This window comes from Alligator sinensis, unplaced genomic scaffold (assembly GCF_000455745.1).
Source record: "Alligator sinensis unplaced genomic scaffold, ASM45574v1 scaffold806_1, whole genome shotgun sequence".
Classification (NCBI taxonomy): Eukaryota; Metazoa; Chordata; order Crocodylia; family Alligatoridae; genus Alligator; species Alligator sinensis.
In genome coordinates this window covers 802843-823674 of record NW_005842521.1, presented here as the reverse complement: position 1 = coordinate 823674, position 20832 = coordinate 802843, and the positions used below count along the sequence as shown (strand labels likewise).

Here is a 20832-nt window from a genome sequence, read left to right as displayed (position 1 = left end):
TCTTTAGGCCACTTAAATGCTTCCCTTTTGTGGGTAGAGGAAAATCATATGGTAGGGAAATTTAACTAGCTAGGAAACTAGCAGACCAAGACCATGAATGATGATCCAACTTTGTGGTATTCTACCATGGATTTGCTGGCCCACTGCTGCATACTGTTACCATTAAGTGTCACTGTGGGTAAAAAAGGACACCAAGGAACCTATTAAAAAAAGGAAAGGAAGTATGAGGGAGGGAGCCGAGCATAAGAGAAACTAGTATAGCAAGGCAAAAATAAAATGGCCTGCACTGAAGCAATTCTGAATGGTTCTTTATGACTCTTGCTAACTTCTGAAATTATATTAACCACAAAGGCGTGAAAAATAAACATGCAATGTTGCAAAAAATACTATTCCTGGATTAATCTCTGATTTTTGTTCAGTGTTCCAGGTTTATCTGTCTTTTCTCTTAAATCACATTACATGCCATATTACTAACTACAACGAACCATTAAGAATATGGATTTCATGTTCAAAATATTGGTTCTTTAAAGGAAAGAAGAGAGGTACCAAAAGATAGAGATTTCGTTTTTAGGAAATGCCATACTTACTAGAATACAAGATGTTTTTTCCTCAATCAGAATGGGGAACAAAGCCCCTCAGCTTACATTTGCATACAAATAAACCTCATTAAATATACTGTCTATCATTAAACTTCTGCCAAAAGCAGCATGTGCTCAGTAATAGAAACCAACTCTTCATCTTGGGCAATCCCTTGCAGTTGAGCATAATTGTGTTCCATTATTGTTTTATCTGTGGGTCCAAAGATGGCTGATGAGGCCTATACAGGATTGACAGATTCTGTTGCAGCTCAGGCACAAGTTTCTACAGAGTGGGTGGCTCTGGGTTCTTGGTTTGGTTCACAACACACTGTTTCTGCTACTCCTGTTTTTCCATCTGTTGTTGTCATAAAGTTTCAACGTATCGAGGTCATTGCAGCAGAATCTTCCTCCATTTGGGTCAGTCCCGGGCAATAATCTCCCAAGATTTGGCACTGATGTTACATTATTTGCAAGCTGGCCTTGAGGACATCCTTGAAGTGCTTTTTCTGCCCTCCTCTTGAGCATATACCTTGACTGAGATGAAAGAATAGAACTTGCTTCAGGAATCTGGAATTGGACATCTGGATGACATGGCTAGCCCAGCAAAGTTGATGTGAGATGATCATCACCTCAATGCTCGTGGTGTTTGCTTGTGAGAGGATGCTAATGTTGGTGCATCTGTCTACCCACTGGATTCAAAGAACATTCTTCATGCAGTGTTGATGGCACTCCTCCAGCGACTGGAGGTGTCTCCTGTATGTTATCTGTATCTCAGCTCCATACAGTAAGGTGGGACTCACAGATAAACCATGAACTTGGTTTCAGATCTTATATCACCATTTTCAATGACCTTTTTCCTCAGACATCCAAAGGCTACACTTGGCACTTTTAAGGTGATGTTGGATTTTTTTGTCAATATCAGCCTTCTGCAAAAGATAGCTTCTGAGGTACAGAAAATACTCAACATTCTCCAGAGTCTAAACCATGAATCTAAATTACTGGAGCTGGGGACTGCTCATTAAGAGCCTGCTGATGGAGAACATTAGTCTTCAGAATGTTAAGCGTCAGTCCCACTTTCGTGTATGCCTTAGTATACTGTATTGCCAGAAGGCCTGCTTCTGAGTGAGCATGCACTACAGCATCATCAGCATCCTGTAGCTCAATGATTGAGGTTTCATAGTCATTAGGTGCTGGAAGGAACGTTACATATCATCAGGTACAGCGCCCCTGCACTTGGGCAGGAAAGACTGCTGCAATCAGATGGTCTTGGTTTTGGCTCAGTCAGCTGAGATAAAAGTTTACCATCCATTCGGTAGTTTATTTCTACTCTGACTGAAAGCTTGTTGGTGGTCAGATGTAGCAGCATGGAAAAGAATAGTGAAAAGAGAGTTGAAGCAATGATGCAGCCTTGCTTAACTTCTACCTTAACCTCAAAGGGATCTGAGATAGATCTGTTATTGAAAACCACCACTTTCATACCATTATGAAGCAGGCAAAGAATGGTGATGAACTTTGGTTGGCATCCATACTTCAGAAGGATACTCAACAGTGCTTCTCAGTTGAAGGCTTTCATGAGGTCAAAGAAGGCCATGTAGAGAGGTTTATGTTGATCCCAACATTTTTCTTGCAGTTGGTAAGCAGTGAAGGCCTTGTGCTTGCTGGTGGTCAACTGCTTCTAGTCATTTTCATCAAACCAGTCCTGGTGTTTCCTTGTAGAGAATCCAAGTGTCTCTTCGCAGGCACTGACGACAGGGTACCCCAAGCACTGCTAACATTCTCCCATTGTTGTTGATTAGAATTCACCAGTTTTTCATTGAGGCACTGATGGAAGAGGTCTCACTTAATTGGGTCCCTGAGCCCTTCAACGTTGATCTTCCATTGGCATTGCTTTTGTTGCAGCCGTCGTTTGGGGGCCCGTTTGAATGATATAACTGAGTGGATGAGTCAGTGATTGGTCCAGCAATTGTCAGCTCTCAGCATACCTCGGATAATGCGGGCATCTTTGTGATCCTGGGCATGAACACTGATGTAGTCTATCAAGTGCCGATGCTTGAATTGAAGGTGTTGCCATGATGTCTTGTGCCTATTTTTCTGGTGGAACAGGGTGTTCATAATGATGAGTCTGTGTTCCATGCATTTGGTCAAAAGGAGCATGACTATAAAACACATGGACTATATAAGGTAAACATATTGATGGGGATCTTTTCTTTCTTTTTTTTAAATTTTTTTACAAATTTTATTAAAAACACATTTTTCACCCTACACTTATTGAGCATCCTTGTTTTACCAAGACTTCACAGCACAGAAACAACTACATATCAAAAGTGAAGCTACATGCTAAACACTTAAACAACATACACCAACTTCCCACAAAAACTAAACCCTTACTTCTTCATACAGAACCCCATGAAAAAAAATGTTACCTCAGTAACTACCTGAAACTTTCTGCCCCTCCCATCAGTCCTCTCTGTTGGTTTAGTGAAACAACAAAGTGTCCAGTCCTTTTTCCTCCACTTCTCCTCTGCCTCTTCCTCTCTAATCTCTTCCTTGTCCCAAAAGATGTAGTATTTCAGTTCATTCATGTAGCCCCAGCTTCAGGCACTCTCTTTCAGTGAAAGTCAACCCCTTAAACACCAAGAGGTTTCTTACTTTCCATAAATTAGTTTTAACACATGCTAATAAAGTCCTTAATAATGTTTCTTCCAGTCCCTATGGTATGAGTCCATATAGCACTATCACCTGCATTAATGACAGATTTATTTTAGTAACACTCAGAAAGCAGCAGACCCTTTCCCACACCTATTTTGCATATGTACATTCCCAAAACACATATCCCATTGTTTCTTCTTCCCTGCAATTCTCCCTTGGGCACCATGATGAGTTTGTCAAGCCCCATCTGTGTTGCGCTTCTCTCACAGGTAAGATATTTCATACAACTATGCACACTATGTCAGCATGTTCACCTTTTAGTTGTTTACCCACCACTGCTCCCCACACCTTCATTTGTCCTTCTGTGACGTTTCCCACTGACACCATCCTGTCTCTCTCCCTTACTGCTTTAAACCATTTCTTACGATCCTTCAGGACCTCCAGCCCAATGTTTCCTATTTTATACCTCTGCCTGAATCCTTCCATTTTGATGCAATGAAATGCAGGTTGCCATTTCTGTGGACTCTTCAGAAAGCTCTGATATACTCCCCATTTCCTCAAATTTGCAGCTGCGTGAAAGGAGGTGATAAACGCTGCTCTCCCCTCTCCCTCCATTACCACCTTGCATACTGCACTTACATATTCTGTGTAGGCAAACAATCCCAAGTCTGGGAGCCCCATGTCACCATCTTTCTTGCTTTGTACAATTCAGGTCTAGCCAACCTTTCTCTTTTAGCATTCCAGAAGAACATGCACATTTTCCTCTGTACTTTTATCATCTGCTGCCGTGTTAGTGGGAATACATTTCCTGTATATAGAATAATTGGCAGTAGCACAGCCTTAACTGTCACCACTTTTCTGGAAAAGGACAGTGTCTTTCTGGACCATAACCAAAGGATTTGCCATAGCCTTGCTGTCACCTTTTCCCATGCTAACCTCTCACTTCAGCATTTATTGGGGTCCTTAGCATTCTGATTTCTTTCTCTCTTATTTGAAGGCCCCACTTCACCAAGTCCCTCCAGTTTCCCACTCCCATTATTGTGCTTTTTGATTTATTTAATTTAGCCCCATCTCTTCTCCATACTCTGATGTATGCTTTAGCACCCTGTCCATCAAAAGTCTAAATACTGCATTTAAATCATCCATGTATAGTATGCATTTTACCTCACTCCCTTCCGGTATCTTTACTTCACCTATGACCTTGTCCTTTCTTATTATTTGTACTAATGGTTCCATGCCACACATAAATAGTAGTGACAACAGGGGGCACCCTTGGCTCACCCCCATGTGGCTTTGGAGGCCCCACTCATGTGCCCGTTAATTTGGACTTGACTTTCCGCTTGTCTATAAAATAACTTTATTAAACGTATACATTTCTCTGGGAACATCATTTCTCCTAGTACCTCGAATATGTAATCATGATCCACTCTGCTATAACTCTGTTTGTTTTCGTTTCTTGGATTGGGACAGTATCTCTGATTACTTTGATTGGTTTGGAGATTCTTCTACCTGGTACTTCACATATCACATGGTCTTCATGTGTGATCTTGAGGTTTTTCCTCATCCGCAAAGCTAGTGTCTTGGCCATTAACTTATAGTTCATATTATGGAGCATAATCGGTATCCAGTTTTTTCATGAGTTCCTTCTCCCCTTTCTTGAAGAGTAAGATCACAATGTCTCTTGTAAAATCTTTCTCTGCTTTTCTTGTGTCCACCATTTACTTGAACACTTTCACTATATCCATACCCAAAACTTCACGTAAAATTCTATACACAGTCTGTCTGCTCCTGGTGATTTCCCTCTTTTAAAAGTTTCTAAACACTCCTCCATTTCCATTAAACTTATCTATTCTTCCATCTTCTTTGCTTCCTCTACTTTCTCTTCAGTCTCTTCCAAGAAATCCTTCATCTTCTTCCCGTCTGCTTCCTTCTTCTGGTATAGCTCTTTGTAAAATCTTCTTGTTGCTTCCAACACTTACTCCTGCTTTTCCACCCAGGCACCACCTTTGTCCTGTACTAGTTTAAGCTCTCCTTTTGCTGCCTTCATTCTGGTCAAACAGTATCGGGACCTCTCTTTGCTTTCTCCCACCCAGAGTGCTTGTGCTGAGAACATTTTCTCCCTCATCTTTCTTGTAAACCAGGTTTCTAACTCTTACCTTGTTCCTTCTGGCTCTTCTTGTACCTGTCTTCCTTTCTTTAGCAACTCCTGTCTCTTTCTTTGCAGCTCTTAGCTCTGTTTCTTTTCCCCGTGCTTCTTCAGCCTTCCTTCCTGAAAAATTCTCCCATTCTGTTCTTCACAATTATCCACCATTTTCTGGTACTCCTAAAATATTTCTTCAGTGTTCATCATCCCTCATACTGTCTCATGTACGCTTGACATATCTCTTCATCTTGTAACAACTACACATTTAACTTTCGCAGTACCTTCCCTCTCATGGGGCTTTTACTAAGACTCATTTCCATCTTCAGCATGTGGTAATCACTAAAGGCCACATGCAGTTTCTTTCTTCCTTATCCCTATTTCTTTTGATACAACTAAAAAGTTAATTCTTGATTGTTTCTTTCCACTGGAATCTGTTCTAGTGAAAACCATCTCCCCTGCTCACACATCTCTTAGCAACTCTTCTTTTATTATATTGGTCAACCGTATGGATGACCACTCTCTAAAACTCCATTTCTTTTTTCTCCTGTTCTGTCATCCACTTCAATTATACAATTGAAATCTCTGTTATGTGTGGTCTCCCTTCAACCATGTAAACCGCTAGCTTTCTAAACAGTACATTCCTTCCTTCCCTCTCTGGTGGTGCACATACACTGGAAATTTCTAATTCTGTTCCCCTGACTATTAGTATCATTTGTTGCAACTGGCCACTGATGACTTCTTCTTAGCTGCTTTGCTTTTTGCTCTGGGTTCTTGAATAATATTGCTACCCCTGTTGCTGTGTCCCCATTTGCCCCTCGTCACCAGGATGGTCTCCATCTCCACCTTTTCTCAAAGGTATAGCCTTTGCAAACTTCCAGATCACTTTTCTCAAAGTATTTATTATCCCTCTCACCTGGTATACCACATTCTTGTTGGCAGAGTATATCTGTCTTAATTGGTTTAACACTGGTTGAATTTGTTCCCATCTTTTCCTTGTTAAGATACCTTGATGTTAAGCAAAGCTATTGTCAATGCTGTTTATGCCTGTTTTAAAATGAATGCACCTCTCCTTTTAAGGTTCATCCATGCTTGTTTTTTGCTGAGTGCACCTGTATCTTTCATCTGTGCTACTGCTCAAAGTGGTTGAATCTTCCCTCTTCCTCACTTGCATTCCGGTAGCCTTTGCAAGCTGCTGGGTCATTTTTGCATATTACCGCTTCTCCACCGCTTCCCACCTTTTGATCTCCACTCTGGGCTGAAGCCCAGAGGTGTTAGCAGCAGGAAACTGCTCTCTGGCTCTTCCTCTGACTCACCTCCCTCATTATCAGGCTTTTCTTCTTGGTCATCAGCCCCTGCATTCTTTCTTTTCCCAGTCTGTCTCTCTGGCTCTCTCTCTCTTGCTCCATCTCCACTTCTGCTGTCTCTAGGGTGTCTTTTTCTTCCCCACTCCTACCTCCATGTCTGAAATGTTTGCTGTTTCTGCTTTCCCTTCCATTCCATCTCCTATCTCCTTCTACACAGCCTCAGTCATAAGCAGTCTGCCATAACGGAGGAAGACCAGTGCAGTGTACTGGTAGCAGCACCACTCTCAGGAGCGCCATGTGTCCCCCATTAACAGGCGACACATGTTCCACAGTCCCAGTTTCTATTTGACCTTGGCTTGGTCTTCTCCCATGCTTTCTGCCTTTTCAGCTCTGGGTTGAACTCCACCCCAAAGGATCTTTACCCCCTTATGGGAGATGGAGACACCCCCTCTCCCCAGTCTCCTAGCTTGCCCAGTACCAGGCAGGAGCTCTTGCCCACATTGAGCTTAGCCCCTGCCGCCACACCATATACCTAGGTATGGTACAGAACTCTTTCCACTAGGTCCTTGTCCCTGCACAGGATCTTGAGGTCATCCATGTAGGCCAGGACTTTCACATCTGTCCCACTTCCCCTAGGGATCTGCACTCCACTGATCCTGGGATCTTGCCTGAGCCTCTGGGCCAGTGGTTCCATCACACAGATGAAAGTTGTACGCAATTAAAAACTGAGAAGTAACAGGAAACCTTATTAATAGACATCTGGCACCGACTATAAGAATATTTCCAAGTTCTGCCTTGATCTAGCATAGATTTCTGATACATAGCCAGAACTATGTCCTTATCTTTTCTGATATTTTTTTTGGCTCAGTGATAACAGATGTTTGACTTGTGTCACATACAGACAGCCTAATCCTTACACTGTTTAGAAACCTGAAAAGTATTTGGCAAGGTAAATTCAGTGGGTAAAGTTGCAGTAACTCTTGAATACTCCTGGAAAAAAAGCACTAAGATTACAGGCTAGTCAGAAAAAGAAGGGTTCTTAAGAGTCTAATTTGCACAATGGAGAGAACATTTTCATGCCACTTTTCATTGCTAAAGGGCCAAACCGCAGCAGGCCTTTAAAAAGGTTTGAGAGGAGGCAAACAAGGAGCTCTGTCTTCCTTGTTCCACCCATTCAAGGGCTTGCTGCACTGGCAATGATGCATATTGTTCCAAGTGGGTTATCCCTCCCTATTCAATACTTTCTACTATCTTGTTATCTTAGCAGATAGATAAAGACAAAATTAAGCCTCAGGGAAGGAAATGTATCCTAAGCAATGATATAATGAGCAATTTTATGGTATATTTATAATCTACATTTTCATAATGAACACCTCAGGATATAAATGAATGAGCAAACTTAAAAAGTAGCTAAGTATCTGTATCACAGCTTTTTATTATTTGACAAGTGCTATTTGAATTTAATTACTGATGACACATCAAAGGATATTAGCAAATGTCTATTTTATAAACGTTTTAATTCTGTGAAATTCCCTCAACAACAATCCGATCATGACAAAAATCACCTGTCATGTCTTTTTTATTGCATTTTCCTTCTTCAGACTTCAGTGCAAATATTAACTAATTATTCTTTGCAAAACCCCTGTGTGGCAGATAGCTCCATTATATACATGGGATACAGAGTGCTTAATCTTATCTGAGATCATGTGTGTATAGGAATACATCTTCACATTGATTGAGTAAGGGGATAACAGATTTGTGAGCACTGTAGCATGTCAGCTTTATTCCCTAGCTGACAATTTAAACTTGCCAGTGCAGATACACTTGGAAAAGTTGTACAGATGCCACACACTCTTCAGATAAACTCTCGTAAATATTGGGCTGACAAATCAGTTGAAGGGGAAAAAGTGAGTCTGGCTCTGAAGCAGACATAAGCAAAGATTTCTCCCCATTACTAGCACTATTTCACCCCCTGTAAATGAGTTGCTGGTTGACCTGGTATTTTAGGCCCTATGCTGATTATATCTTCTATGAGAAGGGTAACATGACAAGAGCCAGCAGCTGCCAACAAACTATCTGCAATAGGGCTCCTAAGCTTTTTAAAAGTCATGAAACTCAAATGATATAAACAATGGTGGAAAATTTTGCACATCTTAGGTCTAATGCATAAACCAGGTCTAATGCATAAACCAAGATCCTGCTTTGTCCATTTATTTTTGTGCATGTGTACAAGTGCATGGGCAGGTCACTGCCAGGATCCACCAACCATCTAATCAACCTTGCCTTAAGGTCAGGGAGGACATGTGCCTGTCAAGTAGTTCTTCAAGGAAACAAAGAGTACTTACGTATCTCCCGATTTGCGATAGTTTTCTGGACACTGCAAAGAGAGACAATGAAAACCACCCTGGATGTTAAAGCAGGTCTCATTGAATGAGCAATTGTGTGTTTCTGCAGCACATTCATCGATATCTGTCAAATGGAAGAAATAAAAGGATTAAGCACATGCAGGTCTCAGACAGTAAATCTCAAATTAGGTTCCAGGTAATATGATGATCTAACCAGACATTTCTGCACAGTTATGAAACATACCTTGGCAGTTTCGTGCATTAGGTGCCAATCTGTACCCGGTAGAGGGGCAGGGGCACTGAAAGCTGACAGGAACATTAACACATCGATAAGAACAAATGTGCCCTCCAGTAGGTAAAGCGCATTCATCAATATCTGGAAAAAAAACTTCACCATGTTTAAATAGTTCACCTTAGGATGAAGCAGCAATTGGTGCTGTAGATAATTAAACAATTGTAAACAATTTGGTGATGTAGATAAGTAGATTGTCACAGACCATTGGATGAAGATGGCATGAGCCAATAAAAGGGAATAACCATAGGTCTCTTTACTGGCAGGAACCCATCAGCAGAACTGGGAGTGAATCTCCACCAGTGATTTTCAACCAGGGTGCCATGAGATCCTTTTAAGGGTGTTGCAAGGTGCCATGCAATATTAGCAATGTTAGGTGTGCAAATACCTACACAATTCACAAGGTAAACCCAGAAATTTCAAATAGGAATTAAAAGTGTGAAAACTATTATGACCTGTTGTAGTCTTTCTGAGTTTGTTGCAACAGAACTGCTTTATTATTTCTCCATAGTCAAACACCTAGTGAAAACTAAGAGGTGGCATTTTCTGAGGGGTGCCTTGAGTCTAAAAAACGCTGATCCACATCAACAGCTCCACTAGAGCAATAGAACCCCTTCTTTCACTTACTATCTGAGTGAGAGGATTCTGCCACCACCTGGAAGCTGATAGAAGACATGTGTAGATGTGCCTGGGCTCTCAACTGGTGCCTTCCTGCTGGCAAAGTTGTTGTAATGGAGCCACCAGTAGCCACATCAGTGTACATGTACATTGGTAGCTTCCCTGTAGCTGTTGCTGTCTGCTGGCAGAACTGTGCAAAAAAGTCTTGTAGTGATCAGAGTACAAAATTATTACAGGGCACAAGGGCCATTGCATACAGGCATTACACTTCTACTGGGAGGACTGCTGCTCTTCCAGAAGAAATTGCTAGCATGCAGGTGTTAATTCAGTTTCTCCCAGAAGAATCATGCCCCATTTGGGAGAAAGATGTTCTAGGCTGACACCTGGAAGATCTCCCCTGTGAGAGTGTTTTTCTTGCTAGAATAAACAGCTGTATGCTTGACTCCTCTGTGATAGGGAGGAGTCTCTGTGGGGACTCCAGTCTGGGGAAGGCATGGGAAGCAGGGGAGAGAGGGCATCTGCAAGCTAGAACACCTGTATGAGCCCTCTCTTAGGAAGATTTCTAGTGCTGCAAATTTCCTAGAAATTTACAGTGGTAGAAATGAACACCTGTCCATGACCAACAAAACCAGAAATTCAGCTTTGCCATGAAAGCAGATAACAATGATGATGAATGACTTTTAATGTACAACTCCTCATCTCTAGACCTTATAGTCTGAGGACAAAGGAAGTCAGTAGCTTCATTCATATTTTACAAAATGGGAAAACTGAGGCAGTGTCTTGTGAAAGATCACCCAGAAAGCCAGAAGCAAACCAAGAAAAGAATTCAAGCTTCTGGGGTCCCAGTCCAGTCACTATCCACTAGACAAGCCTATCCCATTAGGATAATTCTTTAAGCAATGCCTGTATTTGTGTGTGCTCAAAGCTTGCTTCACAAAAGGTCAAGTATAAAAAAGTACTTAGATGCTTTTCAGAATCCTCAGCTGATGAAAATATATAAGCTAGTTAGTGCTACAAGTAAAAGCACTTCCAATATTTAAAACAAGCCTCAAACTATATTTCAGCTCAAACAACAAAACTTTTTCAGGACTTCACACCCTGCAAGTTGATCTCAAGGGGTCTGGATGGGAGATAGTTTTTAATTGTGTAGAAAACTTACGAGACCCAAATGATTAAATATTATTTGTATTGGTGTTAAATCAGGTACAAGGAACTGTTCCATAGAGATGACATCTCATTTTTGTTTTTGTGTGAATAAAAATAAAAGTATTGTCCACTTCCCACCTTTAAAAAAATTGAAGTTTTCAGTTAAAACATTTCTTACCTTCACAGGTGATTCCATCTATATCACTAAGCTGATAGCCCCGACGGCAATAACACTGATAGGAACCATACACGTTGGCACACTCTTGACTACAGGGGTTGCTCTCACATTCATTTAAGTCTGAAATATAAAATTTGATACAGCTCAACCAATTTTCTACTAGTAGGGTCTGCTTACATAAACCTCAATTCTACAAAATTGCGTCATAAATTTGGAAAAAGCATTCCTATTGACCAAAATCAGATGTCTTCTTTGAATCACTATCACAAAAATATACATTATCAGCTATGTCACTAAGTAGGTGGGCAACAAGTGACCATAAGTCTGAATATCTCCATGTTGGTGGGTGGCAGTGGGTTATTCTACTGTGTTTTATTATCTCCTATAACAGCACTGCCCCTCTGCGATGTTGCCATTAGAAGGGACAAAGCCATGTGGGGAAAGGAGGGGTTATGATGACATTGTTTATATTTCACCTTGAAAATTACTATAGTGAAAACAATCCCTTAAGCCATTACAATTTAGCCCTTGAAGCCTAGAACAGAGAAATCAAACAGGAAGAGCAAAAATAACAAACAATGAACAGTGTTTTCAGCTAGCTAGCCCATGTAGATTTGTCTCCTTACCTTCACATGACCTGCTGTCAATAGAAAGTTTGAAGCCCATGGTACAGGTGCAGTAATAGGATCCAGGAGTGTTCTCACATTTGTGAGCACAAAGACGTCCAGGGTAGCGCCTGCACTCATTGATGTCTACAATGATAAATATAGATACAGACTTTGGTACCAGTTGCCTTTATGGGGGCACTCCAGTGAATGAGTTTCTGGTCACAGAAATTTGATTTCCATTTTTTAGATTTCCATTTTATGCTGGAAAATGAATGAAGTGCTCAGAATGTTACTTTAGAGGCAGCACTGGTTTATATTCAGCATGTTATTGTGTGTAATTGAATTAGATATAAACACAAGAAGACTGCTGTGTTCTTCCAAAGGAACGTTTTTGCTTTAGATGCAGAGTAAAAGCACCCTAAAAACAACTACACACTGTCTTATGATCTTTATATAAATACAGTTTCCTTTGAAGTATCAGCAACTCTAATACATGGTGGACTCCAGCAAAACATGCACGTTCAGATGAAACCTTGTGACAAAACTAATAAAGTGATGCTTTTATAAAACAGTTAGGTATTTATTTATATATTTAAAGCTATGAAACAATCTTTTCAGAGAATGCAACTTACCAACACAAGTTCTACTGATGGCATCAAATGAGTAGCCTGATTTGCAGTCACAGCGGTAACTGCCAGGGGCATTTATACAAACATGTCCTTCTCCACATGGCTGGCTGGATGATGAGCACTCATCTATATCTAAGGGGAAAAGAGAGAGAGTGAGAGAGAAATGAGCGAAAAGATGGTCTCAAGCAGTGGGAGTAAAGCATTGCCTTTGTATGACCTTTTTTCCTACCTCAGCTTGCCCATCCATAAAATAAGTGTAAAAATACTAGGGTTTGGTATATGATGAGTCAAATAAAGTTTGGTTAGTTGACTGGTCAAATATTGGTCAAAAATTGTAAAAAAAAGAAAAACTGCCAATAGATCTAAATAATACACAGAAAAAGCACAAATTTTCCATGAAGAAATGAGTCAAAAACAACTTTAAAAAAATCACATTTTTGTCAAGAAAACTAAAAAAAATGTAGTTTTTTGTAAAAATTCTATAATCTTTGACTATTCAAAAATATGCAGTCAATTGAAAATTTAGGCCTACCAGCCTCCCTCTCCTGCAAAAAAAAATTATCTGCTTCACATAGAGATAAATTGTGAGGCTTCATTCATTAGTATCTGCGAAACACTACTGCATGCGTGCCTCAGAATCAATGGCAAAACTCCACTGCACTTCAAAGAGAACTGGATCTAAATTAATGAGCAGTAGTGGAACTAGGGTGGGGCAAATGGGGCAGCTGCCCTGGGCACCAACTTTGGGGTATGAGCAGGAAAATGGTGCTGCTTCAACCACACAATTGTGCCAGTGCACAGCAGCAGCCAGAAATTACTGCTGCCCCAGTGTGTTGTAGCTTCCCTGAGCAGCTGGCTGCATTCTTACGCCTCTGTTAATTCCATGTAAAGTATTCTTACAGCACATGATACCTCTTGAACCCCATGTTGCTATACGTGTTATAAAAGTGGGAGGGGGGGAGTCAGGGACCAAAAAAAGGCAGCACATTATATGAAAGAAGTGCTATATAGAATTATTTTTATATACCTCATTAGGTATCCATGGGAGAGTTCTTAACCTGGTAGAATTGGCCCCAGATTACCTAAATCACTGAAGCTACGATAGTTCGCACCATCTCAGAACTGCCCCGATGGGTTTTTTAAAGTTTAGAGCACACACAAGTACTTGCCTTTACAATCTAAGGATTACATTCACCCCCAATCTAAAGACTAGCACAAGGCTTGTATAAGACTCCCTTAAACCTTATTTTGATATCTTATGCAACACTCAAGTAGGACATTTTGCAGGAGCAAGTGGGCTGGTTCTCTCCAGTAGGGTGCATTTCACTCATACTGAATTATTCCAGTATATGACTACAGTTCGAAAGGATCACTGAAAGAAGGAAGCATGAGAGATTGCTCACAGACCATCACCTGTAGGGGCAACATGAAGGAAGATAAAGGTCAAAAGAGAGCTATAGGAGTAGATGGAAGAAAAGCTTGGATGGAAGGCTGAGAACAACAAGGTTGAGTTAAAAAGTAAAAATGTAAACATCTTCTCCCTGATGCATTTAACAGTTTTGATCTGTATCTATAGCTTACCTACACATCTCATTCCATCCTCATTGAGGTGATAACCACGCCCACAGTTTGGTGTGATCCTTTGGCAGGTATATGAGCCATCAGTGTTAATGCATATCTGCCCAACTGGACATGGCATGTTGGTGCTGAGGCACTCATTAATATCTACAACAATACAAAAATTCAAGTGATGAAAGTAATCCTCACTTTACAGATGCTTCGTGGCAAGACGTTCTTCCTGTACCCTTGGGAAACTGAAGAGACATTTGCAGCCATTTAGCTGTGCAAACTGAAGAAATTTTGCAAAGATAAAAAAAAAAGTAGGTACCAAATTCTACTGGAAATCAGTAAGAGTTGGATGCATTACTCCTGTTTTTACTTTTAATAGTGTTCCCCCAAATTAAATAAGATGCAACTAAAAGCTGATCCACAGAAAGAGAAGAATGGAGGTGCTAATACTGCTTTTTACCTGCAGTGGCATAAAACACAGTATCTGGTTTAAGTCAGGATGACTAAGAGTGAGACTGGTAAAGCCCTCCTAAAAATACATGCTACTGCTGCTCTAAGAAAAAGTCAAATGTGCCATCCCTATAATATATACTATTATGCCCTGTCCCACCCCTACAAACCTTACTTTCCTGTGGAGACAGAACACTGCAGGCACTTTAGCCAGGTCCCAATTCAAGCCCTTACAGATAGAAGCAACATAGGAAAGTATGAATGGAAAGGACCTCATGAGGAGGTCTAGCACAGTCCTCTCCTCAAGGCAGGATTGTGCCTGACTAAACCATGCCAGCCAGGTATCTGTTCAACCGGCTCTTGAAAATGTCTAGGGTTGGAGGGTCTACAGTTTCTCTAGGTAGCCTTTTCCAATTCTTGACCACCCTCAATTTCTTAATCTTCAACCTAAATTTCATCTACTGCACGTTGAGGCCATTGCTCCTAATCCTGTCCCATACAGCTATAGAGAAAGCCCAAATTCATCCTCTCTCTAATTGCCTTTCAGTTACTTGAAGACTGTTATCAAATCCCCCCCTCAGGCTTCTCTTTTACAAACAAAATAATTCTACTTCTTTCAGCCTTTCCTCCCAAGTTATGCTTCCCAGGTATCTTACCATTTTGTCACTCTTGACTAGACTCTTTCAAATCTGCCCACATCCTTCTTGAAGTGTGGAGCCCAAAACTGGACACAGGTGAGGCCTCCCTAGTGTTGTATAGAGTGGAAGAATCATGTCCCTTAATTTGCTGGTGACATTCCTGTTAATACAGCCCAATATCCTGTTGGCTTTTTTTACAACAAGAGAATGCTATTGGTTCCTATTCATCTTATGGTCCTCTGCAGTACTGCAGCCTAGCTAGTCATTCCCCAGTCTATTTATGGATTCAATTATTCGATTCCAAGTGTAGGAGTTTGAATTTGTCCTTGTTGAATTTTATCTTATTGCTTGCAGACTATTTCACCAGTTTATCCAGATCCTTCTAGATCCTATGCTCTGGAGTGTCTGCAACTCTACCCAACTTGGTGTCACCCACAAATTTTCTAAGCATAATTTCCAGCCCACTGCCCAAATCACTGATGAATATATTGAACAATACTGAACTCAGGACAGACCCCTGGGAACCCCACTTGATACCTCCTCCAACCTACACATTGAGATATTGATGAGTACTCACTGAGAGCACAAGGATTCAACCAGTTTTGTATCCATATTACAGTATTTTCTTCTAGTCTGTATTTCCTTAATTTAAGGAGAATGTCATGAAAGACGGTGCCAAAAGCCTCGCTAAAGTCAAGATATATCACATCCACTGCTCTCCCCACATCCACAAAGCCTGTCACCTAATCCTAGAAAGAAATCAGGTGAAGGCTATTTCCACCTTGGAGAAACGAAGATATTAAAAAGGTGGGAAGCTTCCCACCCTCTCTTTCTCCCACAGTACAATGCAATGCAGTATTGTGATGCATAGGTTAAAACACAAACAAAAACACAATGCATTAAGCTGTTTCAAAACTCTCCAGATCCACAGCTGGTTAAACTGGTGTAGGTCCAAAGATGTCAACACAGCCACACCAAGTACAATCTGAGTATCTAACCCTACATGTGTCAGAGATTAGCTTTTAAAGGCAAGGTTGTCCACCAACCTTAAGTGACCTTTATTTATGGAGTACAATTTTGCACTAGCAATCATTTTGTTTTCAGTGTCAATGTTTTAAGTATCAGATTTCAGTAAAGGAGGGGAGGGTGATGGGAAAATGGGGGCCTGACAATTGAAAGAGTTGGCAACTCCTGTTGCTCACCAAGTTCCACCAGTCCAAAACATGTTATGCTGCCAGAGTAATATAAAGGTAACTTGGGACTTGGCAGCAGCTTGTCAAGGGAAGGACAGATAGATTTGTAGGACGCATCAGGCAAATCTCTTTAGAGTTGGCTTAAAACTAATGATTCTTCATACACAAATGCATGGGCATACACGTAAATGCACACAAATGTAATTATAATTTGTTAGGATTTCTAGGGTCTACAAAGTAAGCTAAGAGGCAAGATACTAACCCAAGTTTCTATTCAGTCTTTAAAATTAAGCCTCACTCCATAGTTAATTATAATTAGCTCTAATAATCATGACACCACATGGTTAAATTCTTTATCTGGTTTACAATTTGAAGAGACAAAATTCTCTCATCACTGAAAAATAAATGGCAGATGCCTTTGGAAACTAAGGCCTGCTCTATATAGCTGAGTATTCATCATTTGCAGATATCAGCAAAACTGAATTCCGGTATAAAGGCTATTTTAATACCAGGCGGGCAACTCAGAACTCTACAGTGTAACGTGTAGAAAGAGGGCCCCAAAGTGAAGTTTTAAAAATCTTATTTTAGAGGAACATAAGTAAAACCAAAATAAAACCCAAAAAATACTTCAGCTAAAATTTTCAACAATGTTTCAGCACCTAGAAGCCCAAGATTTGTTGAAAGCCAAAGGAAAATAGGTTCCAAAGTACCCAACTCTTCTACTGAAAATGGAACTGATACACTTAGGTCTGTTAGTGCATGCCTATGTATTGCTCACATATGCTGCTAGACAGTGCTCTATTAAGACATGCCACACTTGTTCTGTATGTGCTGCCTCCCAGAAAATAGTAATAGACTTGTTTCAGTGTCATGCTGCATGTCCAACACTAGATACTGCCTTTCAAAAGTGATTATTGGCACACACAGCCCTGAACTTTACCTCCAGTTAGGAAGGTAGCTTGTTCACACAATAGGATGCATTACAGTATGGCACTGTTGCTCTTTGGAATGGACACACCTATGACTTCTTTTGAAAGTCTTACACTAAAAGGAAAAAAAATCCTGCCTTCAGTGGAAACAAAAAAATGCTATAATACAGCAGCAAGTACATCAGCAGTAGGAGATTCAGAACTGACTTAGTAAAACAGCCTTTTGGCCTACATGCAAAATTATGAATTTATTGAAATGACAATGTCTTTCTTACCGATACAGTTGCCTAGTGCATCTTGTATAAACCCATTCATGCACTGTAGCTTGGGGCGGCAACGGAAAGATCCTGGAGTATTCTGACAGATAAAATCGGGGGGGCAGTTATGAGTACCAGTCTCACATTCGTCAATATCTGGTATATCACAAAAAAAGATTGTTAGCAGGAGTTTTACAGGAAAAAAGAAGCTTTCATTACATTTAATAAAAGAGAGACAGTTAAAAACTATAGGCCAAATTCATCCCAGATGCACCCCCATTCATTCCAATGCAGATGCATTGGGCATAACTTTGGCCCAATGTTTTTAACTGAATCTTACAGAAATAGGCAGCAGACTTTCATTTTCTGCAGTCTTGCCCCGAATTACTGCAATAGTGCTATAATGTCTGAAGCAGTATTTTCTAAGGCCAAATGCTCTGCTGAGTCAGAAACTGTATCCTGATGTCATAATTCAGGACACCCTACCAAATGTTAGACTTAAGACAAGATTAACCAATTAATCACATCTTAAATTTTGATCTGGCATTCAATCAAACATTCACATATTCAATCAAAAATGTGTAAAAACTTGGTGGCTGGTTCCTATCATGCCATTAATTGAACACGAGGCCAGGTGTGCACCTGTGGTTAGGAGCCCCATCAGCTGATCCAGGCTCCCAGCTAGGGGAACATACCATGCAGACCCACAACTGGGAGCCCATTGCTGATCTGGGCTTCTAGGTGCAGGGGCATACCTTGCACTCCTGCAGTTGGGAGGCCTGTTAGCTGACCTGGGCTCCCAGCTGCAGAAGTACCTCCGCAGCTGGGAGCCCCGACAGCTGAGGAGGCTCCCAGCTGAGGAGGCCCCCAGCTTCCTGCCATGCATGTGTGGCATGGCAGGAAGCACAACTGTAGGGCTCGCCCATCAGATTCCATAGTGCTTTTACCTGCATGTCTGGCAGGAGCCCTAGGGTAAGCTCACTGTACTTAATTTTCATGTTATATAGAGGCCCCTTTACACAGGCAACTGGTAGAAGGGGCATGGGGGGGCACATACCCCACCTGAGATTGGCCCCTGACTGAGCACTGCTTTGGATAGGGCAGTTTTTTTGCCGTGTAGGCTGGCGGTGTGTTGGGGGGTGGGGGTGGACACTAAGCCGCAGAGGGATATGGGGCCTTTGGCCCTTCCCTGGGCCCACCCACCAATTGTGCCCCTCCCCCGCCAGACTCAGGAGGCGCCAGTCACCCCTGCCCTTTATATCACTCCAGTTTAAAATGTGATTACATGTAATTTATGCTCACTTCATAGATCTTCTCCATTCCCAGTGTGGTATACAAAGGGTTTACTGTAAATCATAATTCATATCATTGACTTTAATGGGAATTTTTCCCCAAATAAAAACTGAGACTAAAGATGCCTGTTTTCAGCCCCTATATTTCTCACTCTTCGAAGCAATTTAAAAAAGCAGGAATTTCTAAGCAAATGTTACACTTCTGTGGAAATGCAGATGAGGGCAGAAAGAATTAAAATGCTATCAATGCTGAGAAAATTATTCCTATAGATGTAACATGACTTCAATGAAGTCCTGATTCAGTTCTCTCATCCAGAAAATGTAACAATGACAACTGCTTTCCTCACATTAAATAATACCTGTGAGGCCTTTTTTAACCGTATAGGCTGTAGCATGCATAGGTACTTAACAGGGATAAAAATCAATGTAATTCTAATACTGTAGAAAATCAAGTGGAACATTTTCTACTTGATTACTCATGATGATTACAAAAACATATGACAAATTTTCCATTGACTTTAGAGGGAGCATATTGAGGTCTACTCCAAGTGCTTTGTAAGTACTGTGTGTACAGTAGCTTACATTTTTTAATCATAAAGAAAAGGATTTTTCACATTGGAACCACCCATATCACATTGGGTTTGCTGAGCAGTTATGTTTCTGTGAAGAAGGGAAGTGTCACATGCTATTTCCCAAAGCAGTATTAAGAAAAAAAATAGTTGCTCATAAATATATATATTCATAAGTATATATTAATTTTAGCAAACCTAAGGATTTAGATTACATAAAAATTAGATCTGGTCTGGGAGTATGAATAGAGGAAAAGGACCAGAGAATTATTAATTAAGCAGTCCTACATGAAGTAAAAATAAGGTTAAAAAGTCGCAAGACTTTCAAAAAACAAAAAAAATATGGAAACTTCTTGAGAAATAAGCAAAATAAAAGCCACAAGAATTAAAAACCATAAAAACTGATATGAATTCTTGGAAAAAATGTGTTTTAAGAAATAATTACAAAATTACTGACTCCGAAGCTTGGGTTATTTTGGGGAGGGAGAAGGGGGGAGGAGAGGTTGTGGGGTTTGGGTTTGTTTTGTTTTAATAGTTTAGGCTGCTGGTAAACTAGCAACTTCTGCTAGCAGGATTAATATAATAGGACAAATAGCTTAAGCAATAAAAATAAGATAACATAATAAGGAGTGTTATTTTTAAATTGTTGCCTTTTGAATCCAGACACTTAAGAGTCCACTTTCATCACTGCATTGAAATTTTTGATTAACCATGATTTAGGGTGATGCATGCTCACTTAAAATGTTCCAATAAAAATGTTTTCAGATTTCTTAAACACTGTTTAAGAGCAACTTATTTTTGCTCTTAAATCTTTCAGGGTCTTCAATGCTACCTAGTAAATTAGTAAAATATGCTCAGTTAAGGCCAGTTCTAAGTACAAACCTGGTAACTATTTCATTATAAATAATAATAAAGATATATATTTGATTAACAATAAACTCATATTAAGTTTATGTGAAATAAAGGGACAATTGATTTCTAATTTTAGCAGAAAAGGGGAAAATTGATCAGGATTCAGACACTAATGATTAGACGATCTAGCACACTAAGTGCTAGATAATAAACATAGCTTTTATGGAACTGCAGCTCCTATACATATTTCCACAGAACTACAAGAACAGCAGGGTACAATGAATTATTTAGGATTCTGTTCTGGTAAAGGTCAGTTTCATGATCTAACCCAGGCTCACAGCCTATGACATACCTTTGCAGAGACTTTCATCAGTCAATTCGTAACCAGTTCCACAGCTCGTGTCACGCTGACAGCGAAAGGATCCCAGGGTATTGATGCAAGTTTGTCCAATCCCACAGTTGTGTGCCCCAGTGATACACTCATTAACATCTAAAATAACCAGAGTAGAAAAGATTAAACAGCAGCCAATACAAAAGGCTTGAATTCACTGGGAAGAAACAGGGTTAAGAGTCAGTGCTGTTCCTTAAATATC

The 20832-nt window shown here is 40.4% G+C and overlaps 1 protein-coding gene across 1 annotated transcript in view; it reads right to left on the bottom strand.

Annotated features, from left to right (window-relative positions):
- Nucleotides 1-20832, bottom strand: part of FBLN1 (fibulin 1) — a 125292-nt gene that overhangs the window by 52491 nt on the left and 51969 nt on the right. The window contains exons 8-15 of the mRNA XM_025213320.1: nt 20592-20729; nt 17545-17682; nt 14072-14215; nt 12494-12622; nt 11880-12005; nt 11254-11373; nt 9264-9395; nt 9020-9143 (exon numbers count right to left, since the gene is read on the bottom strand). Of these exons, the coding sequence (XP_025069105.1) occupies nt 9020-9143; nt 9264-9395; nt 11254-11373; nt 11880-12005; nt 12494-12622; nt 14072-14215; nt 17545-17682; nt 20592-20729 (1051 nt within the window). The remainder of the gene's footprint in view (nt 1-9019; nt 9144-9263; nt 9396-11253; nt 11374-11879; nt 12006-12493; nt 12623-14071; nt 14216-17544; nt 17683-20591; nt 20730-20832) is intronic.